This window comes from Pinus tabuliformis, chromosome 6 (genome assembly GCF_031772625.1).
Source record: "Pinus tabuliformis cultivar Carrire ecotype Pingquan chromosome 6, CPIR1, whole genome shotgun sequence".
NCBI classification, from domain to species: domain Eukaryota; kingdom Viridiplantae; phylum Streptophyta; class Pinopsida; order Pinales; family Pinaceae; genus Pinus; species Pinus tabuliformis.
Genome location: NC_142292.1, coordinates 295084579 through 295107510, shown reverse-complemented (window position 1 = coordinate 295107510; position 22932 = coordinate 295084579). Strand labels below are relative to the sequence as shown.

General features: G+C 42.0%; 1 protein-coding gene across 3 annotated transcripts in view; it reads right to left on the bottom strand.

The window, feature by feature from the left end:
* Positions 1–21152, bottom strand: part of LOC149258492 (alpha/beta-Hydrolases superfamily protein) — a 323185-nt gene extending 302033 nt beyond the window's left edge. For all 3 annotated transcript variants that reach the window (XM_089415429.1, XM_089415431.1, XM_089415433.1), the window contains exon 1: positions 20763–21152. In XM_089415429.1, coding sequence (XP_089271555.1) covers positions 20763–21129 — 367 coding nt within the window. In that variant the 5' untranslated portion in view covers positions 21130–21152. The remainder of the gene's footprint in view (positions 1–20762) is intronic.
* Positions 21153–22932: the final 1780 nt, after the last annotated feature.

Here is a 22932-nt window from a genome sequence, read left to right as displayed (position 1 = left end):
TTTGAAATGCTTTGCAATATATTGTAGTAAGGTATGTCATGCCTCTAAAACAAAAATTGAAACCCTAGATATAGTGAAGGTTGTTATCTTGATTGAGGTACTCAAAAGTCTTGATGATGAAATCTAGGGTTTATGACAAAACCTGGGCATGTCGTTTAAGTATAAAAGTATGTGTTTCTTGTTATTTGTGAACCTAACTAAGTTTAGGTATTTGATGTCTAATGTCAAATGCTTCCATATGACTCTGATATGGTTAACATCATGCCTCTATAGATTTGGTTGTACTTGCTGTCTAAGTTGTGGAGGTACATAATCTTCAAGATGGTGAAGATGTTCGTAAGTAAAGTTGATATGACAAGCATGATGAAGAAAGTTATATGAATGATAATGGATGGAAGCCATGAAAGATTCTTTGATGTCGTAGAAAAGAAGTTGAGCTCCTTAAGTTAAGAGGGAGCTTGGATGAAAGGAATCTCCCTAGTTGAGAGGGAGGGCATATCATAATCATGATGGACACCTTGAAAGAAGAAAATGGAGAATGCATTTTAAGAGGTTGCTGAGATAAGAAAAGCAGGATTTGTTTGTAGAATATGTTGTTGCATGTGAAGTAGGAAAGGAAGATCTATAAATGAAGAATCTTCTGTCTAGATTCTTTTGAAAGTCCTACTGTGATAAATTGATAAGCAACATCTGGTTGTCTGAAAGACCCCGAAGGTTTGTGTTTGCTTATGTACATTTGAAAGTTTGTTACTAATTGGGGTTGTGTTTGTACAGGTAAATCTCTCAAAGGTTTGATAGCGTGTAGGTTACACGAGAGAGATTTGTTACCAATCTGTTTGTTCGGGAGGATTTGCAAACGATTAATCGGGAGTGTTGAGGCTTTGTGTGTGAGACACATTGCCTGGGAGGACATCCTGTTGGCACTATGTGTTGATGTCTAGATCCTGAAGTAGGGAGGGTGGCGTTGGTCATAGAGCTCTGACCTCGGATACACATCTGGATCCCTGGGTTGATGGTTAGCAAGTAAGCTTGACGGTACCTAGATTGGCTGAAAGCTTTAGTCCATCTTAGTCCCACCCGGATAGATTGCCTGGGTCAGGAATCTAATCTGTGGCACCATGAGTGTCTAAACAATTAAAGGACCTTGGATAGATTGTCCTGGTCAGGAATCTACTCCATGGCATTGTGGTGCCTAAACCCTTCATGGTTCATGTGTTTTGAGATCTTCCTTGTACTTGTTATTATGAATACCTCCCTAGTTAAGAGGGAGTGTTGAAATATGTAACTAGGTTCGGTCTTCATAAATGTATTTGAGTCACAATAAAATGTATTTATCAAAAGAATGAAGAAAATTATTATTATTATTATTATTATTATTATTATTATTAAAGCATAGGTTTCATGCTTGGGTCATCATGTTTTAGGTCAAAGTCTCCATTGAGGACTTCTAGGATTTATTCTGAGTCATGAGAGTTCATTGTCCATTAAAAGAGACCCTTCTTGGGCTTTTGAATCATGTAAACAGAATTAATATTGAGTCAAATATGTTATTTGTCCCCTCCTCACCAATTCGGCCTCAACTGGGTAATGCGACCTCACCAGAAGCCTATATATTGGAGCAATTTGATTTCATTTGGAGCATCTTCTCTCACACACATAAGTTCGATATCTAGAAGAAAGCATTGGAAAAGTGCGAAGGAAGAAAGGAAGGAAAAGGAAGTGGAAGTTAGTGCGAAGTATTACTAGAGCACAGTCCTCGCTAAGAGGGAATGTTAATTTGGCGTAGCATCGGATGTGCTCTAGCCATGAAAATTAGTGGAGAGGCTAAAGCACGTGAGATCTCCAAGACCCAGAAATGGTTTGGGGAAATTCTGTCCAGTAAAGGAGATATTAAAATAATTAACATTTTTAATGGGTTCCTAAGTCTAAACATAGGAAAATAAAAATATTAATGGGTATGTAATATTCCTAATTAGCCATGGTTAATTGGAATATTCGATTTGGTTCAATTTTTGCCTTCTATAGTTATTTGTAAATATAAAAGTGAGGAAGGGGGACATAACTCACTTTTAGAATAAAAAGTCATTTCCTAGTAGCACAACGTTGTGACTTAAAGGGGAGCCAAGGGGGCCAAAGGGGGACGCAGAAATGGAGCCCACGCAAACACATGGAGGGACTGCGCAGGAGGGAAGAAACACGTGGCAAGAGAGGAATCACACAAGAGGAGGTGAGCCTTGGGATTGAGAGAGGCAAAAGCTATAAAGGAGAGAGGAGCCCCCTCATTTTGATCATTCAGTTATGAGCTTTTGTGATAGTCATTTTGACTTAGAGCATGCTGGCTGTTTAGCTAGTCTGCAGCACTGTTTAGTGCATTGAGTGTCTCCGTTCGGAGATCTCACCCTTAGCCCCAGGGGACTTCGAGTGCCTGCTCAGGCAAGGTATTTCCATTGGCATTTCAGCAGTAGTTTCATCAGCTTGTCAACAGCAGTTTCATCAGCGTTTTGGAGGACTGCGCAGCACTGAAAGGAGGACGCAGTTCTTTCTGGCAGGAGTCTGGGTTGAGGGTTTGCAGGAGGATTTGTGCTGAGAGGTAGAGCAGGGGATCAGCCCTTGCATATTGGAGATTTTTGGCAAGGGTTTCAGGCAGATTTCTGGAGTGTTTCATTTAGTGGCAGCGCAGAGCATTGAGGGACTGCGCAGGACCCCAAGGGGGTGATTTTCGGGGGTCGGCCATTTCAGAAAAGCTTTCTGGGCTTTTCTAGGTTTCCTTAGTAGAGTCTGATTCCAGAGTTTCAGCCTTTTCTAAGGAGGGGAGCAGCCCCAAATCCTCATTTGATTTCTAGCAGCAGCAGCAGCACGACAATTCTCCAGCAACTTGGATGCAGTTCAGAGAGGAGCCATTCCTTTGCTATTCTGAGTGTATTTCTTCACTTGCCTGGTGCAAGTCGAGGTGCCATCTTTCTGGTCACCTCCTGTACTCATTCTATTATTCAATATAATAAAATGTCTTAGCATTTCTCTCTGCATTTCTTGAGTATTTGCTTATGTTTATATTGTTATAAGTTGCACCATTGTTATTTGTATCTCTTTGAGGATTCTCGGCTATTATGCCACTTGTGTGTTTCTCCTATACTCTTAGACAGAGTCTGGAAAGGGCCAGGTAGCCTCCGGACCTCGTCCTCTTTTCAGAGGCGACATATCTGGTAAATTCCCTGCCAGTCCATCTCTGATTGGAATTTGCTTGTGTTTGAGGAATATTCCTGACAAGGGATATCACAGTGGTATCAGAGCATAGATCTGGCTCAGCCTGTGGAGCTAGCAATCTATGACACCGGGGGAAAAACCCTACATCTGTTACAGAGGTCAAAGATACAAAGACAATGGGCGTAGGTTGGAGAACACTTACAGAGAGGGAGATTGTGTTCCGATGGTGGACGCAGAACAGGAGGAGCCTATGGTGGACATAGAACAGAAGGAGCCTGTGGTGGACGCAGAGCAGGAGGCTCCGATGGCAGATGATGACGGGAAGAGATTTACGGGTATGCTCCTCAAATCAGTGCAGGATCTGTCGAGGCAGATTGAGGTGATGGGGCAGAAATTCACGGCAGTAGAGGCCCGACAACATGAGAGCCCACGGGTTTTCCACGTTGGTGAGGGATTGGGCGCATCCCACCATTTTCCAGAGTAGCGTGACACTGCGCAGCAGGTGGCCTCACATGCCCCTACACGCTCTACCATGCCCACTTTCTTAGGAGCAGACACGGGGGTCGTAGCCCAGCAGGAGGCAGAGCCCGGACATATGGGCGATTATTTTGCAGAGTACTAGGCCTATGGGCAGGAGTTCAGGGAAGCCCTCTCATTCAGAGATTTTGTTCAGCTCCAACGGGATAGTAGACCCCGCGACCATCACGGAGGGTACCAGCATTACCATGATGGTGACACCCACCATGCAGCGAGTAGATTTCACTTGCCTATGTTTGATGGTTCATCAAACAGTTCGGCAAAGTCTTGGGTGAAGAAGCTGGACATTTATTTCCAGCTTAACCAGATGTTGGAGACAGAGGCCATCAAGGTGGCAACATTGCATCTGGATGGTGAGGCCCAGGATTGGTGGTTTCATGGGATGGTTACACTCGAGCACTCTACAGTGACGACATATGTTGAGTTTACCAGGAGATTGATGGAACGATTTGATCGGAGGGATCCAGAGCAGCATTTTGTTGAGTTGACGAGGCTCAAACAGACAGGGAGCCCAGAGACCTACATTGCAGATTTCTTGAGGGTCTCCGTGATGGTGCCATACCTATCCATGGCGCGGAGGGTCTATATGTATGTTGAGGGGTTAGCAGAGCCACTTCGGGGTCTAGTCCGATCCACTAGACCAGTGATACTCCAGGACGCTATCAGCAGGACCCGGGACTTACAGGATGTCTTACCTAGGACCCGGACACCTTACCCCCAGAGACAGACTTTCCAGTCTAAGGGGAAGGATGTGAGGAATCCACCTCCAAAAGGGAATCCAGGACGAGTACAGATTGATGACGATGTCAGGAGGGAGCTGAAGAAGAAGCAGTTGTGCTTCACATGTCAGGAGCCGTGGGCACCGGGACATAGATGTGTTGCTGGCAAAGCACATTTTATTGAGGTCTTCTCTGAGAGCAGTGGAGAAGAGGATGACAAGGATGATGTGGAGGCAAAAGATAGCCATGTCGTACAGGGACCTTTGCCACCTCCGCCACCAGCAGCAGGTGGTGCATCTTTTGCACCCACTGGAGGGGCCCTTGCAGCATTGCGAGGAGTTCCCAAGTATCTGACGCTACGCGTACGAGGGACAGTATGTGGCCAGGGAGTATCAGTTTTGGTTGACAATGGGGCGACCCACAACTTCATCGATGCACAGATGGTTGAGTGGAGAGGTATACAAACAGAGAGCTTCGATGGGTTTTCAGTCTTGGTCCCAGGAGATCAGACCATGACATGTGCTCGTTTTGTTCCAGAGCTTTCAGTGACGATGGGCACCTACACATTGACTGACCACTTTTTCGTGGTCGATATTCCGGACACCAACATGATACTGGGTGCTCAGTGGCTTATCACTCTAGGGAAACTCACGACGGATTGGAAGACCCTAGAGATGGAGTGGGATGATGAGAAGACAGGGAGGCATGAGAAGATACGGGGACAGCACACATATCCACCTCAGACTGTTTCAGCTCATCCGATGGAGGCAGTCTTCTGGAAGGGAGACATAGAGTGGGCAATGGCGCTGCGTGCATCAGAGGTAGGGACTACAGGGCAGACAATACATCTAGAGATACAGTCCATCCTTGATCGGTATGCCATAGTGTTTCGGGAGATTCCACCAGGACAACCACCGGATCGGGGGTTTGAGCACACAATCGAGCTTGAGCAGGGCATACAGGCCGTGATTACCACCCCCTATAGGCACCCCAAGGCCTATCGGGATGAGATTGAGCGGGCTATCCGGGAGTTGCTAGCTCTTGGGCACATTCCACCGAGCACGAATCCTTTTGCTTCTTCCGTGGTGTTGGTGAAGAAGAAGGACGATACATTGAGGATGTGCATTGATTACAGGGCCCTGAACAAGAAGACCTTGAAGAACAAGTACCCCATACCCAGGATCAATGAGTTGATGGACGAGTTGAGAGGAGCACGATTCTTCGCGTGAGGGAGCAGGACATTCCCAAGACCGCCTTCAGGTGTCACTATGGGCACTTTGAGTTCTTGGTGATGCCTTTTGGGCTAACCAACGCCCCGGCTACATTTCAGTCCTGCATGAATCACATCTTCCGTAGTCACTTGAGGAAGTTTGTGTTGGTATTCTTTGATGATATTCTCATTTACAGCAGGACTTGGGAGGAGCATCTCCAGCACATTGAGACAGTATTGTGTATCTTACAGGAGCAGCTGTTCTATGCCAAACTCTCCAAGTGTGGGTTTGGGTTGACGGAGATGTTGTATCCGGGACACATCATAGGGGTGGACGGAGTGAGAGTCCACGATGAGAAGATCAGGGCCATTAGATAATGGCCGGAGCCGAGAAACGTGACGGAACTTCAAGGATTCATTGGCATTTGTACTTACTACTGAAGTTTGTCAAAGGTTTCTCACAGCTTGCTGCACCCCTGACAGATTTGACGAGGAAGGGGGCATTGAGTTGGACGGATACAGAGCAACAAGCCTTTGACAAGCTCAAGGAGGTTATGAGCAGCTGCCCAGTGCTTGCGTTGCCAGATTTTACGCAACCATTTATTTTGGAGTGTGATGCGTCGGGAGAGGGGATCGGTGCAGTATTGATGCAGGGAGGTCACCCTATAGCCTTTGAGAGTCGGAAGCTCCTTCCGCACGAGAGGTTGTATTCTATATATGACAAGGAGATGCTGGCCATCATGCATGCATTGGCTAAGTACCGGCAGTATTTGGTGGGTAATAGGTTCAGGGTGAGGACTGATCACAACAGCCTCAAGTTCTTTTTGGAGCAGAAGCAGCTACAGGAGAGGCAGCAGAAGTGGATCAGTAAAATCCAAGCATATGACTTTGACATTGAGTATGTCAAGGGGAAGAACAACGTGGTAGTAGATGCCCTTTCACGTAGACCGGCCACGTTGTCTCTTATGAGCTTGGATACAGACTGGAGGGCTCGACTCTTAGTAGAGTACTCCAAGGACAGGTTTGCATGTGAGGTTCTGGATGGGCAGGTGGCAGATGACAGGTACAGGGTGGTCGATGAGATCATCTATTACAGGGACCGGATCTTCTTGACTAAGGGGTCTCAGCTCAAGAAGAAGATACTCCAGGCATCACATGATTCACCATTGGCAGGTCATCAGGGGTTTACCAAAACCTACAGGGCCATTAGAGAGAGGTTCTCATGGAAGGGCCTCAAGGAGGACGTACTCCAGCACATCCGAGAGTGCGATGTTTGCCAGAGGAACAAGGGAGAGATGAGCCATCCCGCGGGTTTATTACAGCCTCTTCCCATTCCGGAGGGGAAATGGGAGAGTATTTCCATGGACTTCATCACAGGGTTGCCATGGTACAGGGCAAAGATTGTATCTTTGTCGTCGTTGATCGACTGACGAAGTACACACATTTTTTTGCCATATCCGCACACTGTACAATAGCACAGGTGGCCGAGTTATTCTTCAGAGAGATCTTCAGGCTACATGGTCTTCCTAAGACCATCGTCAGTGATAGGGACAACCATTCATGGGCGGGTTTTGGCAGGAGCTTTTCCGGTTGGTGGGGACGAAATTGACACCGAGTACCAGTTATTACCCATAGACGGATGGGTAGACAGAGATAGTTAACAAGTGGCTGGAGGGCTACTTGCGTAACTATGTCAGTGGGCAGCAACGAACATCGCTGAAGTGGCTGCATTTGGGGGAGTACTACTACAATACTTCACATCACATGTCCATTGGTATGTCACCATTCTATGCCTTATATGGGTATCATCCTTTATCTTTTGTTGATGTGATGTTTGGTGATAGCAAGGCTCCTAAAGCCAAGATTTGGATCCAAGAGAGTCAGGATATCCCCCGAGCTCTCAAGGATAGCATGGCTACAGCGCAGAACCAGCAGAAGCTGTATGCCGACAGGGGTCAGGTGGAGAGACAGTTCGAGGTAGGGGACATGGTCTACCTACGATTACAGCCATACCGATAGTCGTCACTGAAGCAAAAGGGGGCTGAGAAGCTCAAGCCCCGCTTTTATGGGCCATACAGGGTGATACGCAGGATTGGACAGGTTGCATATGAGTTGGAGCTGCCCGGCAGCAAGATTCATAACATTTTTCATGTATCATGCCTAAAAAAGGCATTGGGGCAGCAGGTGATAGTGACAGATGAGCTACCACCCATGGATGATGAGGGGCATTTGGTATTACAACCGGAGGCTATCATTGATACCAGCGAGAGGCAGCTGCGAAGCAGGACAGTCCGGGAATTCTTGGTGAGATGGAAGAATTTGTCAAATGAGGATGCCACTTGGGAGAGTGAGAAGATCTTGCAGCATCCATCACTTCAGTTGCTTGAGGACAAGCAACATTTTGCCGGGGGAGACTGTAATATTCCTAATTAGCCATGGTTAATTGGAATATTCGATTTTGTTCAGTTTTTGCCTTCTATAGTTATTTGTAAATATAAAAGTGAGGAAGGGGGACATAACTCACTTTTAGAATAAAAAGTCACTTCCTAGTAGCACAATATTGTGACGTAAAGGGGAGCCAAGGGGGCCAAAGGGGCACGCAGAAATGGAGCCCACGCAGACACATGGAGGGACTACACAAGAGGGAAGAAACACGTGGCAAGAGAGGAATCACGCAGGAGGAGGTGAGCCTTGGGATTGAGAGAGGCAAAGGCTATAAAGGAGAGAGGAGCCCCCTAATTTTCATCATTTAGTTATGAGCTTTTGTGATAGTCATTTCGACTTAGAGCACGCTCGCTGTTTAGCTAGTCTGCAGCACTGTTTAGTGCATTGAGTGTCTCCGTTCGGAGATCTCACCCTTAGCCCCGGGGGACTTCGAGTGCTTGCTCGGGCAAGGTATTTCCATTGGCATTTCAACAGTAGTTTCATCAGCATGTCAGCAGCAGTTTCATCAGCGTTTTGGAGGACTATGCAGCACTGAGAGGAGGACGCAGTTCTTTCTGGCAGGAGTCTGGGTTGAGGGTTTGCAGGAGGATTTGCGCTGAGAGGTAGAGCAGGGGATCAGCCCTTGCATATTAGAGAGTTTTGGCAGGGGTTTCAGGCAGATTTCTGGAGTGTTTCATTTAGTGGCAGCGCAGAGCATTGAGGGACTGCGCAGGACCCCAAGGGGATGATTTTCGGGGTCGGCCATTTCAGAAAAGCTTTCTGGGCTTTTCTGGGTTTCCTGAGTAGAGTCCGATTCCAGAGTTTCAGCGTTTTCTGAGGAGGGGAACAGCCCCAAATCCTCATTTGATTTCTAGCAGCAGCAACAACACGGCAGTTCTCCAGCAGCTTGGACGCAGTTCAAAGAGGAGCCATTCCTTTGCTATTCTGAGTGTATTTCTTCACTTGCCTCGTGCAAGTCGAGGTGCCATCTTTCTGGTCACCTCCTGTACTCATTCTATTACTCAGTATAATAAAATGGCTTAGCATTTCTCTCTGCATTTCTTGAGTATTTGCTTATGGTTATATTGTTATATGTTGCACCATTGTTATTTGTATCTCTTTGAGCATTCTCGGCTATTATCCCACTTGTGTGTTTCTCCTATACTCTTAGACAGAGTCTAGAAAGGGCCAGGTAGCCTCCGGAGCTTGTCCTCTTTTCAGAGGCGACATATCTGGTAAATGCCCTCCCAGTCCATCTCTGGTTGGAGTTTGCTTGTGTTTGAGGAATATTCCTGATAAGGGATATTACAGGGTATTGATATAAAACTAGGTTAGAAGGTTCTAAAGGACATGGATCAAGCGAAATCTAATATTAGTTGTTGATTAGAGATGTAATCTCGACCGTTGAAGACTTAACAGGAAAACTATCAGAGGAGGCTTGAGGGTCAATTGGAGATACACCAGAGTGATCAATCACTCAATTTTCTAGAGCGGGGTTTGCTAAGAGAAATCGAATCAGTGATCAGAGTTGCAGCGAGGGGCAGTGAGTATGAGGCAAAGAGGCAGAGATAGTGTCGGAAGACCAGCGCAGAAGCAGAGAGGCAGACACAGAGCCAGAGGGAGCCATGCAGAGGCTAGCAGAGACTGCGCAAAGGCCAAAAGGGACTACGTCATCCACGCAGAGGCTGCAGGAGTGACACAGAGGGCCAGAGAGGCTGCGCAGAGCCTCAGAGGGCTGACGCAGTACTTCAGATTGTGTTGGAGAGAGTTTCGTGGGGGCAGACTTTCAAAATATTTGCTTCCAAAGAGAGGTATTACTGCCATATTTGTTATCTATGTCAGCTGAGCCAGTTTGGCACTCAGTGTACTCAGAAAAGCTGCTTAATAATAAAAACCCTCAGAACTGTTGCACCGGTTTTCCCAAGTTGGGTTTTTCTGGGACGATTGTCCAAAAATAACGGTGTCCCTTGTGTGTTTGTCTATTTCTTTCAGCGGTTGATTTGTAGATGGTTGAGACTATATTGTGTTTATTTCAGTGTTTATATGGTTAAATAACTTGTTAGTAATTAAACAAGTAGGCGAAATAAACCATAGAATACAGATAAAATTTGTAACGGATAATACATAGAAATTTCAACATTGGAGCCTTATTGCTCCCCGTTGTACCATATCTCAGATAAAGTGGCATCTAATATCAATATGCTTTGAGCGGTCATGAAACACGGGATTCTCCGAAAGACGAATCCCACTTTGGTTGTCACAGAAGATCATGGTGGTATCCAGCACATGTCCAAAAAACTCACTAAAGAGCTTCCTCAACCAAACAGCGTCACAGGAGGCCAAACTAGCAACAATGTATTCAGCCTCAGCGGTGCTCAAGGCAACCGACTTTTGCTTCCTACTCATCCATGATATCGAAGCAGAACCTAGAGAGAAGTAACATCCAAATGTGCTTTTACGATCCACCACACTACCAATCTAGTCTGCATCAAAATAACCATGGAGACTCACATTCTCGCAGTGTATCTTAGTCCATAAGTGATTGTGCCCCGAAGATATCTTAAGAGATTCTTGGCAGCAATCCAATGTATGTGATGAGGCTCGACCATAAACTGGCTCAATGTATTCACTGCAAAACATATGTCTGGACGGAGTTCACCAAGAACATCAGGGCCCCCATGAGTTGACGATACTCAGAAGGATTTCCCAAATCAGGCCCAGCAGCACTTCCGCATAACTTCTTGAAGTTAAGTTCCATCGGAGTAGTCACGAACTTGCAGTCCACCATCCCAAATCTTTCAAGTATCTTCACAATATATTTTCCTTGAGAAAGGAAAATCTCACCTGGCTTTTGCCAGACCTCCAACCCTAGGAAGTAATGCATCAGTCCTAGGTCCTTCATCTCGAATTCGGAAGCCAACTCCCTCTTACATTGATGAATAAGAGGGTCTGCACCTGTCAGAAAGAGATCGTCCACATAGAGTACCAAGATGAGAGGTCTATCATTCTCAACCTTAAAGTAAAGGTTCAGATCAGCTTCACTTCTTGTAAATCCCAACTTCATTAGATAGCTATTGATCTTCTCATACTAGGTCGGGGGTGCTTGCTTCAACCCATAGAGGGCTTTCTTCAACCTGCATACATGTGTCTGACGATCTTGAACTTCGAATCCCTCAGGTTGTTCTACATAGACTTCCTCCTTAAGTGAACCATGCAAGAAGGCAGTCTTGACATCCATCTAATGAAGATTCCATCCTTGCGAGGCAGCAAGGGCTATAATCGAACGAATGGTGGTGTAGCGGGCAACCGATGCAAATATCTCATCATAATCTACACCTTCCTTTTGAGAGAAGCCTTGAGCAACGAATCTGGCCTTGAACTTTTCAGCACTTCCATCAGCTCCATGCTTGATCTTGAAGAGCCATTTCGAGGTGACAACGGATTTGTCCTTGGGTCTAGGGACCACATCCCAGACATCATTCTTCATAATTGACTCATACTCTTCGTTCATTGCATCCTTCCAAACCTGGTGTTTGGCAACTTCTTCGAATGTGCAAGGCTCAGATTGAACAATGGTGCTCATTGTAGTTAAGTACCCTTGGTACCTATTCGGCTTCTTGCTTTCACGAAATGTCCCCCTAGGTGCAACATGTCTCTCAACATCTTCGAGAGTCTCCCTAAGCCATGAGGGTCTCCTTTTCGAGGAGGAGGGCTCATGAGGGGGTGGATCAATGGGATCCATTGGTCCTTTAGCATCGGGCATATGCTCATCCTGCGATTCTCCCTGCTTTCAAAATTTGCTTCTTTGTCCTTCCTTGGAAGAGGAAGGTTACTAATCTTCCCAAGGGCAGCATCCTCATCGAAAGTGACATCATGACTTATCTCCACTTCTCTTTGACCAGGCCCATAGATTCTATATGCCTTAGAAGTTTCACTGTAGCCCACAAATGTTCATGTCTTCCCAGAGGCATCCAATTTGCTTATCTTTTCTTTCGACACATGAAAATATACGAGGCTACCAAAAATTCTAAAGTGAAGCTGCCAAAACTTCTTCGGGAGTTTTGGAGTCCAACACCTGATGAGGGCATCTATTTTGAACATACACGGCGGTGTTTGCAGCTTCGACCCAGAAGAACTTCGGAAGGCTTTGATCATGAAGCATGGCACGAGTGGCTTCTACGATAGAACAGCTCTTCCTTTCAACAACACTATTTTGCTCAGGAGTATATGTGGTAGTAGTCTCCCTCTTAATGCCAGCTTCTCTACAATAATCTTTGAACTCATTTGATTCATATTCGGTTCCATTATCGGTCCTCAATATTTTGATTTTCAACCAAAGCTTTGAAAGAACGAAACCATGAGAATAATTTGTCCTTCTTCTTCAAGAAATATATCCAAGTCTTGCAAGAGAAATCATCTATAAAGGTTGCATAATATAAGTATCCTCCCAATGAGTTCACGGGCATTGCACCAGATAGATCAAAATGAATCAATTGCAATATGTCAGTAGTCTTGCTATCACTTGAGGGGAATGGTCCCCTTGTATGCTTTCCTTCGGCACACCCCTGACAAACACCTTCATGTTCTACTTTAAATTCAGGCATACCTGTCACCATCTTCCTCGCATCGGGTAGAGCCTTATAATGTAGATGCGCAAACCTCCGATGCCATAATTCGAATTGAAGTGATGTGTCGCAAGACATAGCTTCCAATGGGCTTCCTCCAACTTGATATAGGTTATCAACCTTAAAGCTAAGTGTAAATGCATCTTTGAAATTTTTATTCCACACACGTACCTTTCCATCGATGAATGCCACCTTGAATCCTTTGTCCTCCATTGCTGAGATAGATACCAGGTTCTTCTTTAGATCGGGCATATATAGTACTTCTTGTAGGTGAATGGTGTTACCCTAATTCAATTGAAGAGTAACATTCCCAACTCCCTTCACAGGATAGGTGGCATTGTCTCCAAGGATAATTTCTAAATTTGTATCCCTTTCAATCAGATTTGAAAGAGCTTCCTTATACCCAGTGAAGTGCCTTGAGGCACCACTATCAATCAACCAATTTCCCAAAGTGTCCAGAGGAGATGCAGTAGAAAGGGCAGATATAAGATAGAATTATTTTTGCTTGTTATCAACAACATTAGATTCATCATACCTGGTGTTTCTTGATCTCTTGGGAGGGCGGCCATTTCCTTGATGAGAAGCGGGAGCATTCATTTTTCCTTGGTTGTTGAATTTGTCATTCCTTTGATTATTGTTGCCCCTGAAATTGTTGTTGTTGTGGTTGTCATCATCATGAGGTGTATCCCTTCTATTAGGACACTCCCTAGCATAGTGACCAAACTTGTTGCAAATGAAGCATCTTCCCTTCCTTTCATTTTTGAAACTCGACCTTCCTTGACATTGCTTCTTTGAACCTGCATTGTTCTTCTTTTTAGCATGAGCAGAGAATGCAGTAGTATCATTCTTATTTGAAGGCATATCTAGTTCCATCATCCTTGTTTCTTCTCGAGAGCATCTAGTTAGCAATTCTTCAAAACTTGGAATCCTATCGTTATTAAGAATGGCAATGTTGAACACGTGCCATTCACGAGGGAGTCTTCCAAGGGCAATGAGGGTAAGCTCCCTATCAGCAATAGCTTCTCCAATCGAAAGAAGATCATTTTTTATCTCTGTAATCCTCATGAAGTAGGATTGAATATCTTCATTTCTTCCTTTCTTTATATCCTTCAACTTGTTCTTGAGGAAAAGAATTTGATTTGCATTGCTAGATTTGAACATGCTAACCAACCTGTCATATATCTCCTTTGATGTGTTCAAATTTGAAATGTAAGCAACTAAATGCTTATGAATAGAATCCCTGATGATCTTCTTGGCTTTGACTTCACCCTTCTTGTATTTGGTCTTAGCAGCAGCCGATGCATTAGAAGGAGGTTCTGAAATCTTTCCCTGCACATAATCCATCACATCTTGCTCTTCTAATGTCAAATCAAGAGACATCTTCCATGCATGATAATCAGACTTATCATGAAGCTTGTCATCAGACTTGAAGTAGGATGTGGAGGCCATTGATTCTTGTCTTTGATCAGTGATTGCTCCTCTTAGTGATTGCTCTTCTCACTCTTGCTTGGGCTTTGTCTTCACCTCAACTCTGATACCATGTTAATTTTAGGATAACAATGGTATGTTCTATGCTTAGAGCAATTTTACTTCAATTTCTTTATTAGCCCAATATCAATATCCAATTTAGCAATCACATCAACATGATAGTAAAATGCAGATAGAACATAAACAATAACAGTAGAAGACTAGCCAAGACAAGAGGACACAAGATATGGCACCAGCCAGGGACAAACCCCAATGTGGGGAAACCCTTGATCAATTCTTCTTATAATTCTTCAAAAGTTCAGCAGAGAGAGAGTACAATGTATAATATTCACTTGTCCAATTACAGTGAAAATTTGATCAGTCAAACAGCAGAAACAGAAAGCCCTAACCAAAAAGTCAACATTGGTCAACAGGGTAGATTTCTTCCTCAATTCAGCTCGGTCATACCCAGTCAACTTTGGCCTCCAATAGCAAGTCTAATCAACCCAAAACAATTTGAAAAAGTCCAATCAAAATTGGTCAACAAAAGTCAACGTTGCAGTCAGCCCTAGTACAGTCAACGCTGGTCAAATAGGAGGTCATATTGCCTTGGTTTTCATACCCAAAATTGCGGCCTGCTAAGACAGAATTACTCCACCCAAAACCGCACCAAAACAAGTCAACGCAAGTCAAAACAGCTTCTGCAATTTTCGGTCAAATCTAGTCAACGGCTAGAACAGAACAACAACAACAAAAACCCTTCCTTTCCTTCGCACACGTGGAGAGCGGCTTCTGATTTTCATACCCAACCAATGAAGGAGAGAGAAAATGTGAGTGAGTGAAGCGTCCAAATGAGGAGGAGGCATTATGTATTTATATGCAAACGTTGAGGATGAATAGACATGATTGTTGGGCTTCTAAGCCTACATGAGTTTGTTGGCCGACCATGACAATTTGTCCATAATCAAAATAAATTCATAATTTCATTTGTACATATCAGAGTGGGATGATCTTTAGATCAATCTTACACCTCTCGGAGAGAGGAATCCAATAAAAATATGAGTTACTCATATGAGTTGTCCAATGTGAAGTTTGGCCACGAGACCTCGAAGGCTTGCAATATCTTCATACTAGCGCGGAGGAAGACAGTTGGGAGCAGAGATGTTAAGTTCAAGGAGAACTTGGCATCTAGGAAGTCTCATGAATTTCCACCAGTAGTGACAGAGGATGAGATAGTAAGAACATTGGAGAGCACACATGGGGGTTTTGGCTAGTGGAAGAGATGCATATGGTTCACTGTTGTTGATAGTGTTAAGTGTCTCCACCAGTAATTAAATCGATTGGTGCTTTGATAGTTAGTTGTGAATGAGATTTGTTGTGAGGAATCACTCATTGTTAGAATGATTAGTCACAAAGGGTGTGTTGAAAATTGACATAGTTGGAGATCCAACCAAACACTTGGGTAGTTAAGAAACATGATACATCCTAGACCCCCTATGTCTAATGTATCCATATGTCAGACATGTGGATACATAGGACATGTGGACATGTGGGACTGCACACGAGGGATGTCTCTTGTGCCAAATATATACCCCACACACGTTGGATATGCATAACCCACATATTCATCATTTGAGGCGCTAAAACAATGCACTGCAAAAAAAAGGGCTTCAAATGTGTTGTAAAGGTGCATTTGAGACATTTAATCATTCAACATTTGATCAATTAACATCATTTCGTATTCTTGATGTTCAAAAAGTTACATCTCTATGTCTATATCATGTCTATAGTTTTATAAAATTATATATATACCATTTTTCGATAGGTCTACTTCTTGGGTCCATGTGACTTAGTTGGACACTCACTGTCAAAGTGTTGAACACTCATGGGACACTTGTCCTGTTCAAGACACGTATCTGACACATGTTTAGATGCATCCAACCAAAAAAATGTTTATGGATGTCCTCATCATTCCAATAAATTTGTCCCAATGTATATTTGATGAAGCTCTATTTTCTAAATATACCCAAAAAATATAGGTTAAACATCTACATTTATTTTTCCTAGTTTTAATAACATGAAAAAGAGCATAGTATAAACATTCTACATTTCAATTTTTCTAGCTTCATTTTTCTAACCAATTTTGCCTAGAATCCAGCTAAAAATTCTGAAATTGCAGATTTTAGTTGTTCAAATTCCATAATCAAAATACCCCATGGATTTTTTAGGGTATTGAATTTATTTATACATTCAAAAATATGATTTAACCTAAGTCACCTGACACAGGGACATGCAGGACACGAGGATTCAAGTGTCCGACACAGGCACGTTGACCCCCCGGAACAGGACACGTTATATATTATTTTATTAAAACAAATATATATATATAGATAGATAGATATAGATATATATATTAGAAATTAAATATTTATTACACAAATTCTCATTCATGATGCAAATTCAAACATAGATCTAGATCTTACATTGTAAAATTAAAATTTGTAAGTTTTACAAAGTAACATTATGCATACAAATACCATTGTGACAGATTCATCAATGATCCAATAGGAGAAAGACAAGAAACTGCAATTTTCTCATTAAGTCATCAAAATCAAAATGTGTTACATGGTAGTAGCAATGCCAATGGCAAATAGAAATAGCAAATACAAAACAACTACAAACCTTAAGGCAGTAGGTGTAGCTCATGAGTCATCAATCATCATCATCAAAATCAGCATCATTGTCATCATCATGGTCACCACTGCTCTCCTCTGCTGCATCCTCCTCCTCTATATCCAATGTCATATTTGCATCTGCTAGTGTGGAAGATGACCCCTCAACAGTATCACCATCATCAAAAGTGTCAGGGTCTAGCACTGCTCATTAAGATCCAAGTTGGACAATGCCAACTCAACACTGTTGTCCAAACCCATATCATCAAGAAAGATATCCCACACCTTTGTCTTTCCCTTCAACCACTCATCCCTTTGCCTGTAAATAATACGAAGGATGTTGTTCACATACACCATTGTCTCTGCCCTAGACTGCTCAAGCCTGCTCTTCTTTACACTATACAAATTCCCATATGTGCTCCAATTCCTCTTGCAACAAGAGGATGAAGTCACCTGAGAGATGGGCCTCATGGCTAACTGTTGTAGAGGAGGTCTTGTTGCCCCATGAGTTGCCAACCAAAAATAGGGTTTCTTAGCCCCCTTGTCTCTAATCACATCACATCCTGCAAATTGACCAATGCCATTGGAAAACTCTCCAAAGGCATCCTCCACCTCACCAAGGGATGCTCTATCCTAAAAAATCCGCTTCAACGCACCCTCCACCTCACCAAGGGATGCTCTATCCTAAAAAATCTGCTTCAACGCACCCTCCACCTCATCAAGGGATGCTCTATCCTAAAAAATCCACTTCAATGCATCCTCCACCTCATAAAGGGATGCTCTATCCTAAAAAATCTGCTTCAATGCATCCTTCCTCCCCTGTGAAATTTCACCATCCATGTGACGAGGGAATCTACGAGAAGGTCCACCATTCAGCCACTTATGGTTGTAATATTTTGGGTTCAATGAGTGAGCCAGACAATGCAAAGGTGTGCAATTCTTGTCCCATCTGCTGACAAGAATATCCTGTATGGTGGGGAAGAAGGCCTCTAATGATGTCTCATACTCGGGGCACTCACTCTGTAAAATAATGGTCCTCACAGACTCAATCATGGAATCTCATCCCTCATAAACCTCTCCTAGGATGGGTTGGTCTGTATCTGTAAATCGTAGCAAAGCAATGATAAGGTCAATGATCTTAATAAGTAGATCTACCCTCTGCCACCAAGCACCATCTAGCAGTGTGTCCTTCACTCTTTTTGAGGTTGCTTGATCTATCTTCCTCCAAAAAGACCAAAACTCTGAAATAACCATGGCTCCAAGAGCAGGCTTGACCTCCCTCAACCTCTTCAACATGATGAATGAAGAGGCAAACCGTGTATCTGCAATCTTCAACAATGATAGATTGGTGTACTTCTTGTAAATTATGAGGGCATTTGTATGATTTTGCACAAAGTTGCAGATATGTCGTGCATCCTCAATAATACTTCCAATCCAGAGCACATCAGAAGCAATCGATTTAAGTGTTAAATTCAAGGAATGGACAATGCAAAGTGTCCAAAATACTTGTGGATATTTAGCTTCCACAATCATGCCTGCAGCCTTGCAAACAGATGCATTATCTGCAATGATTTGCACACAAGAATCAACACCTACATCTTCAATAACTTTAATGAACAACTCACCCATATATTGTGCATCCTTGTATTGTCCAAGTGCATCCACTGATTTCAAGAAAACTGGACCATTCAAAGAAGACACCATGAAATTGATGAGTGGGTGGCGCGTTGGATCTGTCCATCCATCAGAAACAAAATTAACACCAGATGTTGGCCATGCTCATCTAATAGGCTCAAGCATTTTGTCCACCTCTTTCTTTGCCTTAGTCAACAATGTGGTTCTAAGCTTCTCTGACCCAGGAGGCACATACCCTGATGGAGCCCCTTGAGTTAGAGCTCGGCACATCTCAATAAATAAAGGTGAGTGTGCAACATTAAAGGATATGAAGTTCTGGTAGAAAAAGAATGCAATAGAGAGATCAAGCTCTTCCCATTTCTCTTTTTGAAAAATCTTGTCCATTGGACCAAGTGCCACTACCTTTCTTTTTGTTGCTTGTCCCCCACCAAAACTCTCAAATGGAAATTTGTTGTTGTTTTTCCTCGAGAATGGAAGGGATCGTCATTCTTGTTTTTTTTAGATGTTGCAACCACCTTTTCCATACCAACATTAGCCTCTTTTTCCATTTCTGTCCTCTTAGCTAAAGACACCTGTGTACATGCCGCAATTCCACAACCTAGTAAAGCCAACAAATGAACTTCCACACGGTAATAAGCGCTCATGAAATGATTGTTGCAATAGTTTCATTTCCAAGCAACATTGCCTCCTCCCTTCAACTTGTTGTCTGGCCCTTGTTCTCTTGTGACATACTTCCACAAGGGATATTTGTTTTCTTGAGTCTGTTGTCTTTCTACAATAATTCTTCCCTCAACATTTGAAGTTGTTGTTGCAGCCCCACTTCCAATAGAGAGAACACTTGCAGACCCTGATGAAATTGGAACAGGATGGGCATCTCCAATGGGGACATTCTTCCCTTCCTTTGCCCCTTCCCTACTGCCCTTGATTGAGCCATGAATGTTGTATAAAAAAAGAGCACAAACTTGTAAACAAATGCACATGCAAACTGCTGTAATAAAAATGCAAAAAAATAAAAAAAAATTGCACATACCTGTTGCTTGAATTTCCTCCAAAATGTTCCCAAACCCTTTGCTAGTCACTCCCACACAACCACAGCAAGAGAGACATAGAAAAGTGAGGGAGAAATGACCCAAAGCTGGCCTTTATGGGTCGTGCGGCACGCAATTCAAGGGGACAGTGTCCCAAAATCTGGACACGATGGAGTCGTTCCCCCGACACAAGTGAAACACGATCAGAAGACACATGTCCCACTGAATCAGAAGACACGTGTCCCACTGAATCGTATCTGATTCGTCAGATTCAGGACACTCCGGGGGTTTTCAACAAATCCGGTTTCTTAGGATTTTTTTTTTTCCAGAAGAAAAAGCAATATAGATTATATTAAGTCAATATAAAGAGCTACAATTGAAAACATATGAGAGGGACTTTAGTGGATATCAAGTCAGATAGAGCTGGATCATGATGATAGGATGACATATAGCAAAACTCAGAGTATGATGGATACAAATAATGGTTGCATATGATGCTAGATGGCTGGAGATGAACATACTTGGCAGGCAAAAAAAAACATGATAAGACAATTGTATTATGCCTATAAACGTGTGATAGCATCAAAGCTAGAGCAAATACTTTGCAGAATGGCAGAGAAAGGGGTCTTGGAATCTCTAAATATTTTGTGATTTAAAGTTTAAACAGCAATTACCTTATTGAATTCTGATGATAGTCACTGGCAAATTCAATAGCGTAGAGAATTTAGACTCGCCCAAAAAGTGTGTAGATGTTCTCAACATGCCAATCAATGTGTCCCAACGTGTGTGTAAGGGCCGAGGAGAGTGTCCTGTTGTGGGGTGTACGTGTCTATGATGGACACCCATATCGCGGTGTATCTGGGTATTAATTTTTAATATTTCGCTTTTGTGGTTGAACAGATCCGTTTCCTGGTAATTTACCGTTTAAAACCCTCCCTACTATGTTAAAAATTGGCAATAATGATTCCATTCCTACAATTTACCTTCAAACCTATACGAAATAAACTGTCAATAGCCTAAATAATTGCCCGATTAGACCGGACTGATATAAGAAATTTTCGACAAGAAACACATTGCAGATGAGAATAATCAACGAAAAATCTAATTCACTATAATCGTTTAGTTTTTGGCAAAAGCGCTCAATGACGACGATCCATGCAATGAAGCTTCCGAATGAAGGATATCAGTCTCCATTTTCTGGTTCTCAAAAGTGGAAATTCCTAGGGTTTCTGAAACCTTACCCCAAAAAAATGCAGAAGAAAAAAGTGGTGCGATGTATATGGACTGAAGCCGAACGTTGAAATGTGAAGGGAATTGGCAGGCGGGCTTTGTACAGAAATGAAGGAAGAAGCATAAAATCTCCCTCTCGATTTGCCGTGATCGCAACTTGGACGGCAATTGCGAATTTGAGATGACGAATGTGAATGATTTTGCAGAGTCAGGACGAATGGATAGGCGAAATTTGCTGAGGTTGTAATAGTGTTGGCGTGTACGATTTGAAAGCGGGAGAGGGATGATGAAAAATATTATTCCTGGGTTTTCTTTGTCACGTGGATTGATAGTGGCTTTGTTTGTTTCCTCAAAAAGGGGTTTCAGAGGAGTTTGCATATTTACTTCAGTCGAAGTTAAACGGTGGGGGTTAATTATGTGTTTAAGTCTTTCAGGTTTATGCTAGAGGGTAAGAGTTAATCGTGTGGTAAAGTCTATATTTTTTAATAGGTTTAATATCGTTTTGAAAGTTAGGTGAACTTAAATTGCAAATAGAAATATTATATATTAAAAAAATACAAAAGCGTTGACGATGAACTGACATAAGTTTTTTTATGTCATTTTCGCCGAAGATTTTTCAAAAAATTGATATTTATGTCATTTTCGCGGAAGATTTTTCAAAAAATTGATATGGATCACAGAAATCTCAATTAAGTAAAATATAAAAGTATTTTAAATTATAATATATTTAGATAATGATATATTTTTTAATAAATCAGAGAATTCGATTAAAGTCGTTATCTACTATTTATATTATAATGTATTAAACTTTATTATATATTATATATTAATTTAGAATTGTATTAAAATTTATAAAATTAATATTTCATTTACTTAATTTGTATCGATAATTATATGAATATATTTAATAAAATATTATTTCATTTCCAGTAAAATATCAAACTACTACCCTGCGTGGTATGAGACCAACAAACAGCACTTTTTTTATTTATTAGTGCCAATCAAAGATGTAATTATTTTCACAGACATGGCTACGAGCCATGCTTGGTATGAGACCAACAAACAGCACTTTTTTTATTTATTAGTGCCAATCAAAGATGTAATTATTTTCACAGACATGGCTACGAGCCAAACTACATATGCTGCTCAGCATCTACTATATGTAATTTTTCAAATATAAATGAAAGATTACGATTTTTCGTGGTGGAAAAATAAATAAATAAATTTTAATATTTATAAATAATTATTTTAAGAAATAAGAAGCAAAATACATATATAAAATTTTAACAATTTTATAAAAATATTTTTGTAAATTTAAATTAATAATTTGATTTAAGAAAAATGCTAAATAGTAAAAGGAATAAAAGAGTGTGAATATAGTTTGCAATCCCTTCAAAAAAAGGATGGAAGATTTTGACTTCTTTTAGGACATAGTGGATGTCCAACCCCATAAAGGTAAATATATTTGGTTGAATTGAATATTGGGACCTAGGTACATTGCAACAAGATTGGATAGATTTTTTTATACAAAACTCTTTTCTAGAAAGCAATTATACCGCTAATTTTGAAATCATCCCATGGGTAGCCTCCGTTCATAAGCACATTTTATTTTAATTTAAGGAAATCCTTGACTATGGTCTAATGCCTTCTTTATTTGACCCTCTATGGTTTCAGAATTTATAAGGTGATGGACATAATAAGAAACATATGGAGTTAGTGCGTGATAGGATCATGTGTTCACATACAGGAACAAAAACTAAAGAATACAAAAAAGGTGCTTAAAGAATAGAAAAAATCATGTTATCTTCCCCCTGAAATAGAGTTGTAAGAAAGTAAAGAGAATTTAGATAGAATTCAAACCAAAGTTGAACAAGAACATGACACTAAGCAAGATTTAGCAGATGAGAAAAATGCTTCCCAGAGAGATGAAAAATCCCTCTCATTGGAAGAATCGAACTAGGGACTAGAGTCTAGGAGTTTATATAGGAATACTACTTGATTTCGTAAGCAAGCTAAGGCAAGCCCATGGAAGAACAATGCCAAGGAAATAATAACAAATAGTGGAGATACTTTCAACAAATTTTTCCAATTAAAAGAAATAAATTATTTCCATTTAAGGGATCTTTAAACTGAGAATAAAGGAAATAAACCTTTAGTTATGATTGTTGTGTTTGAGCACAT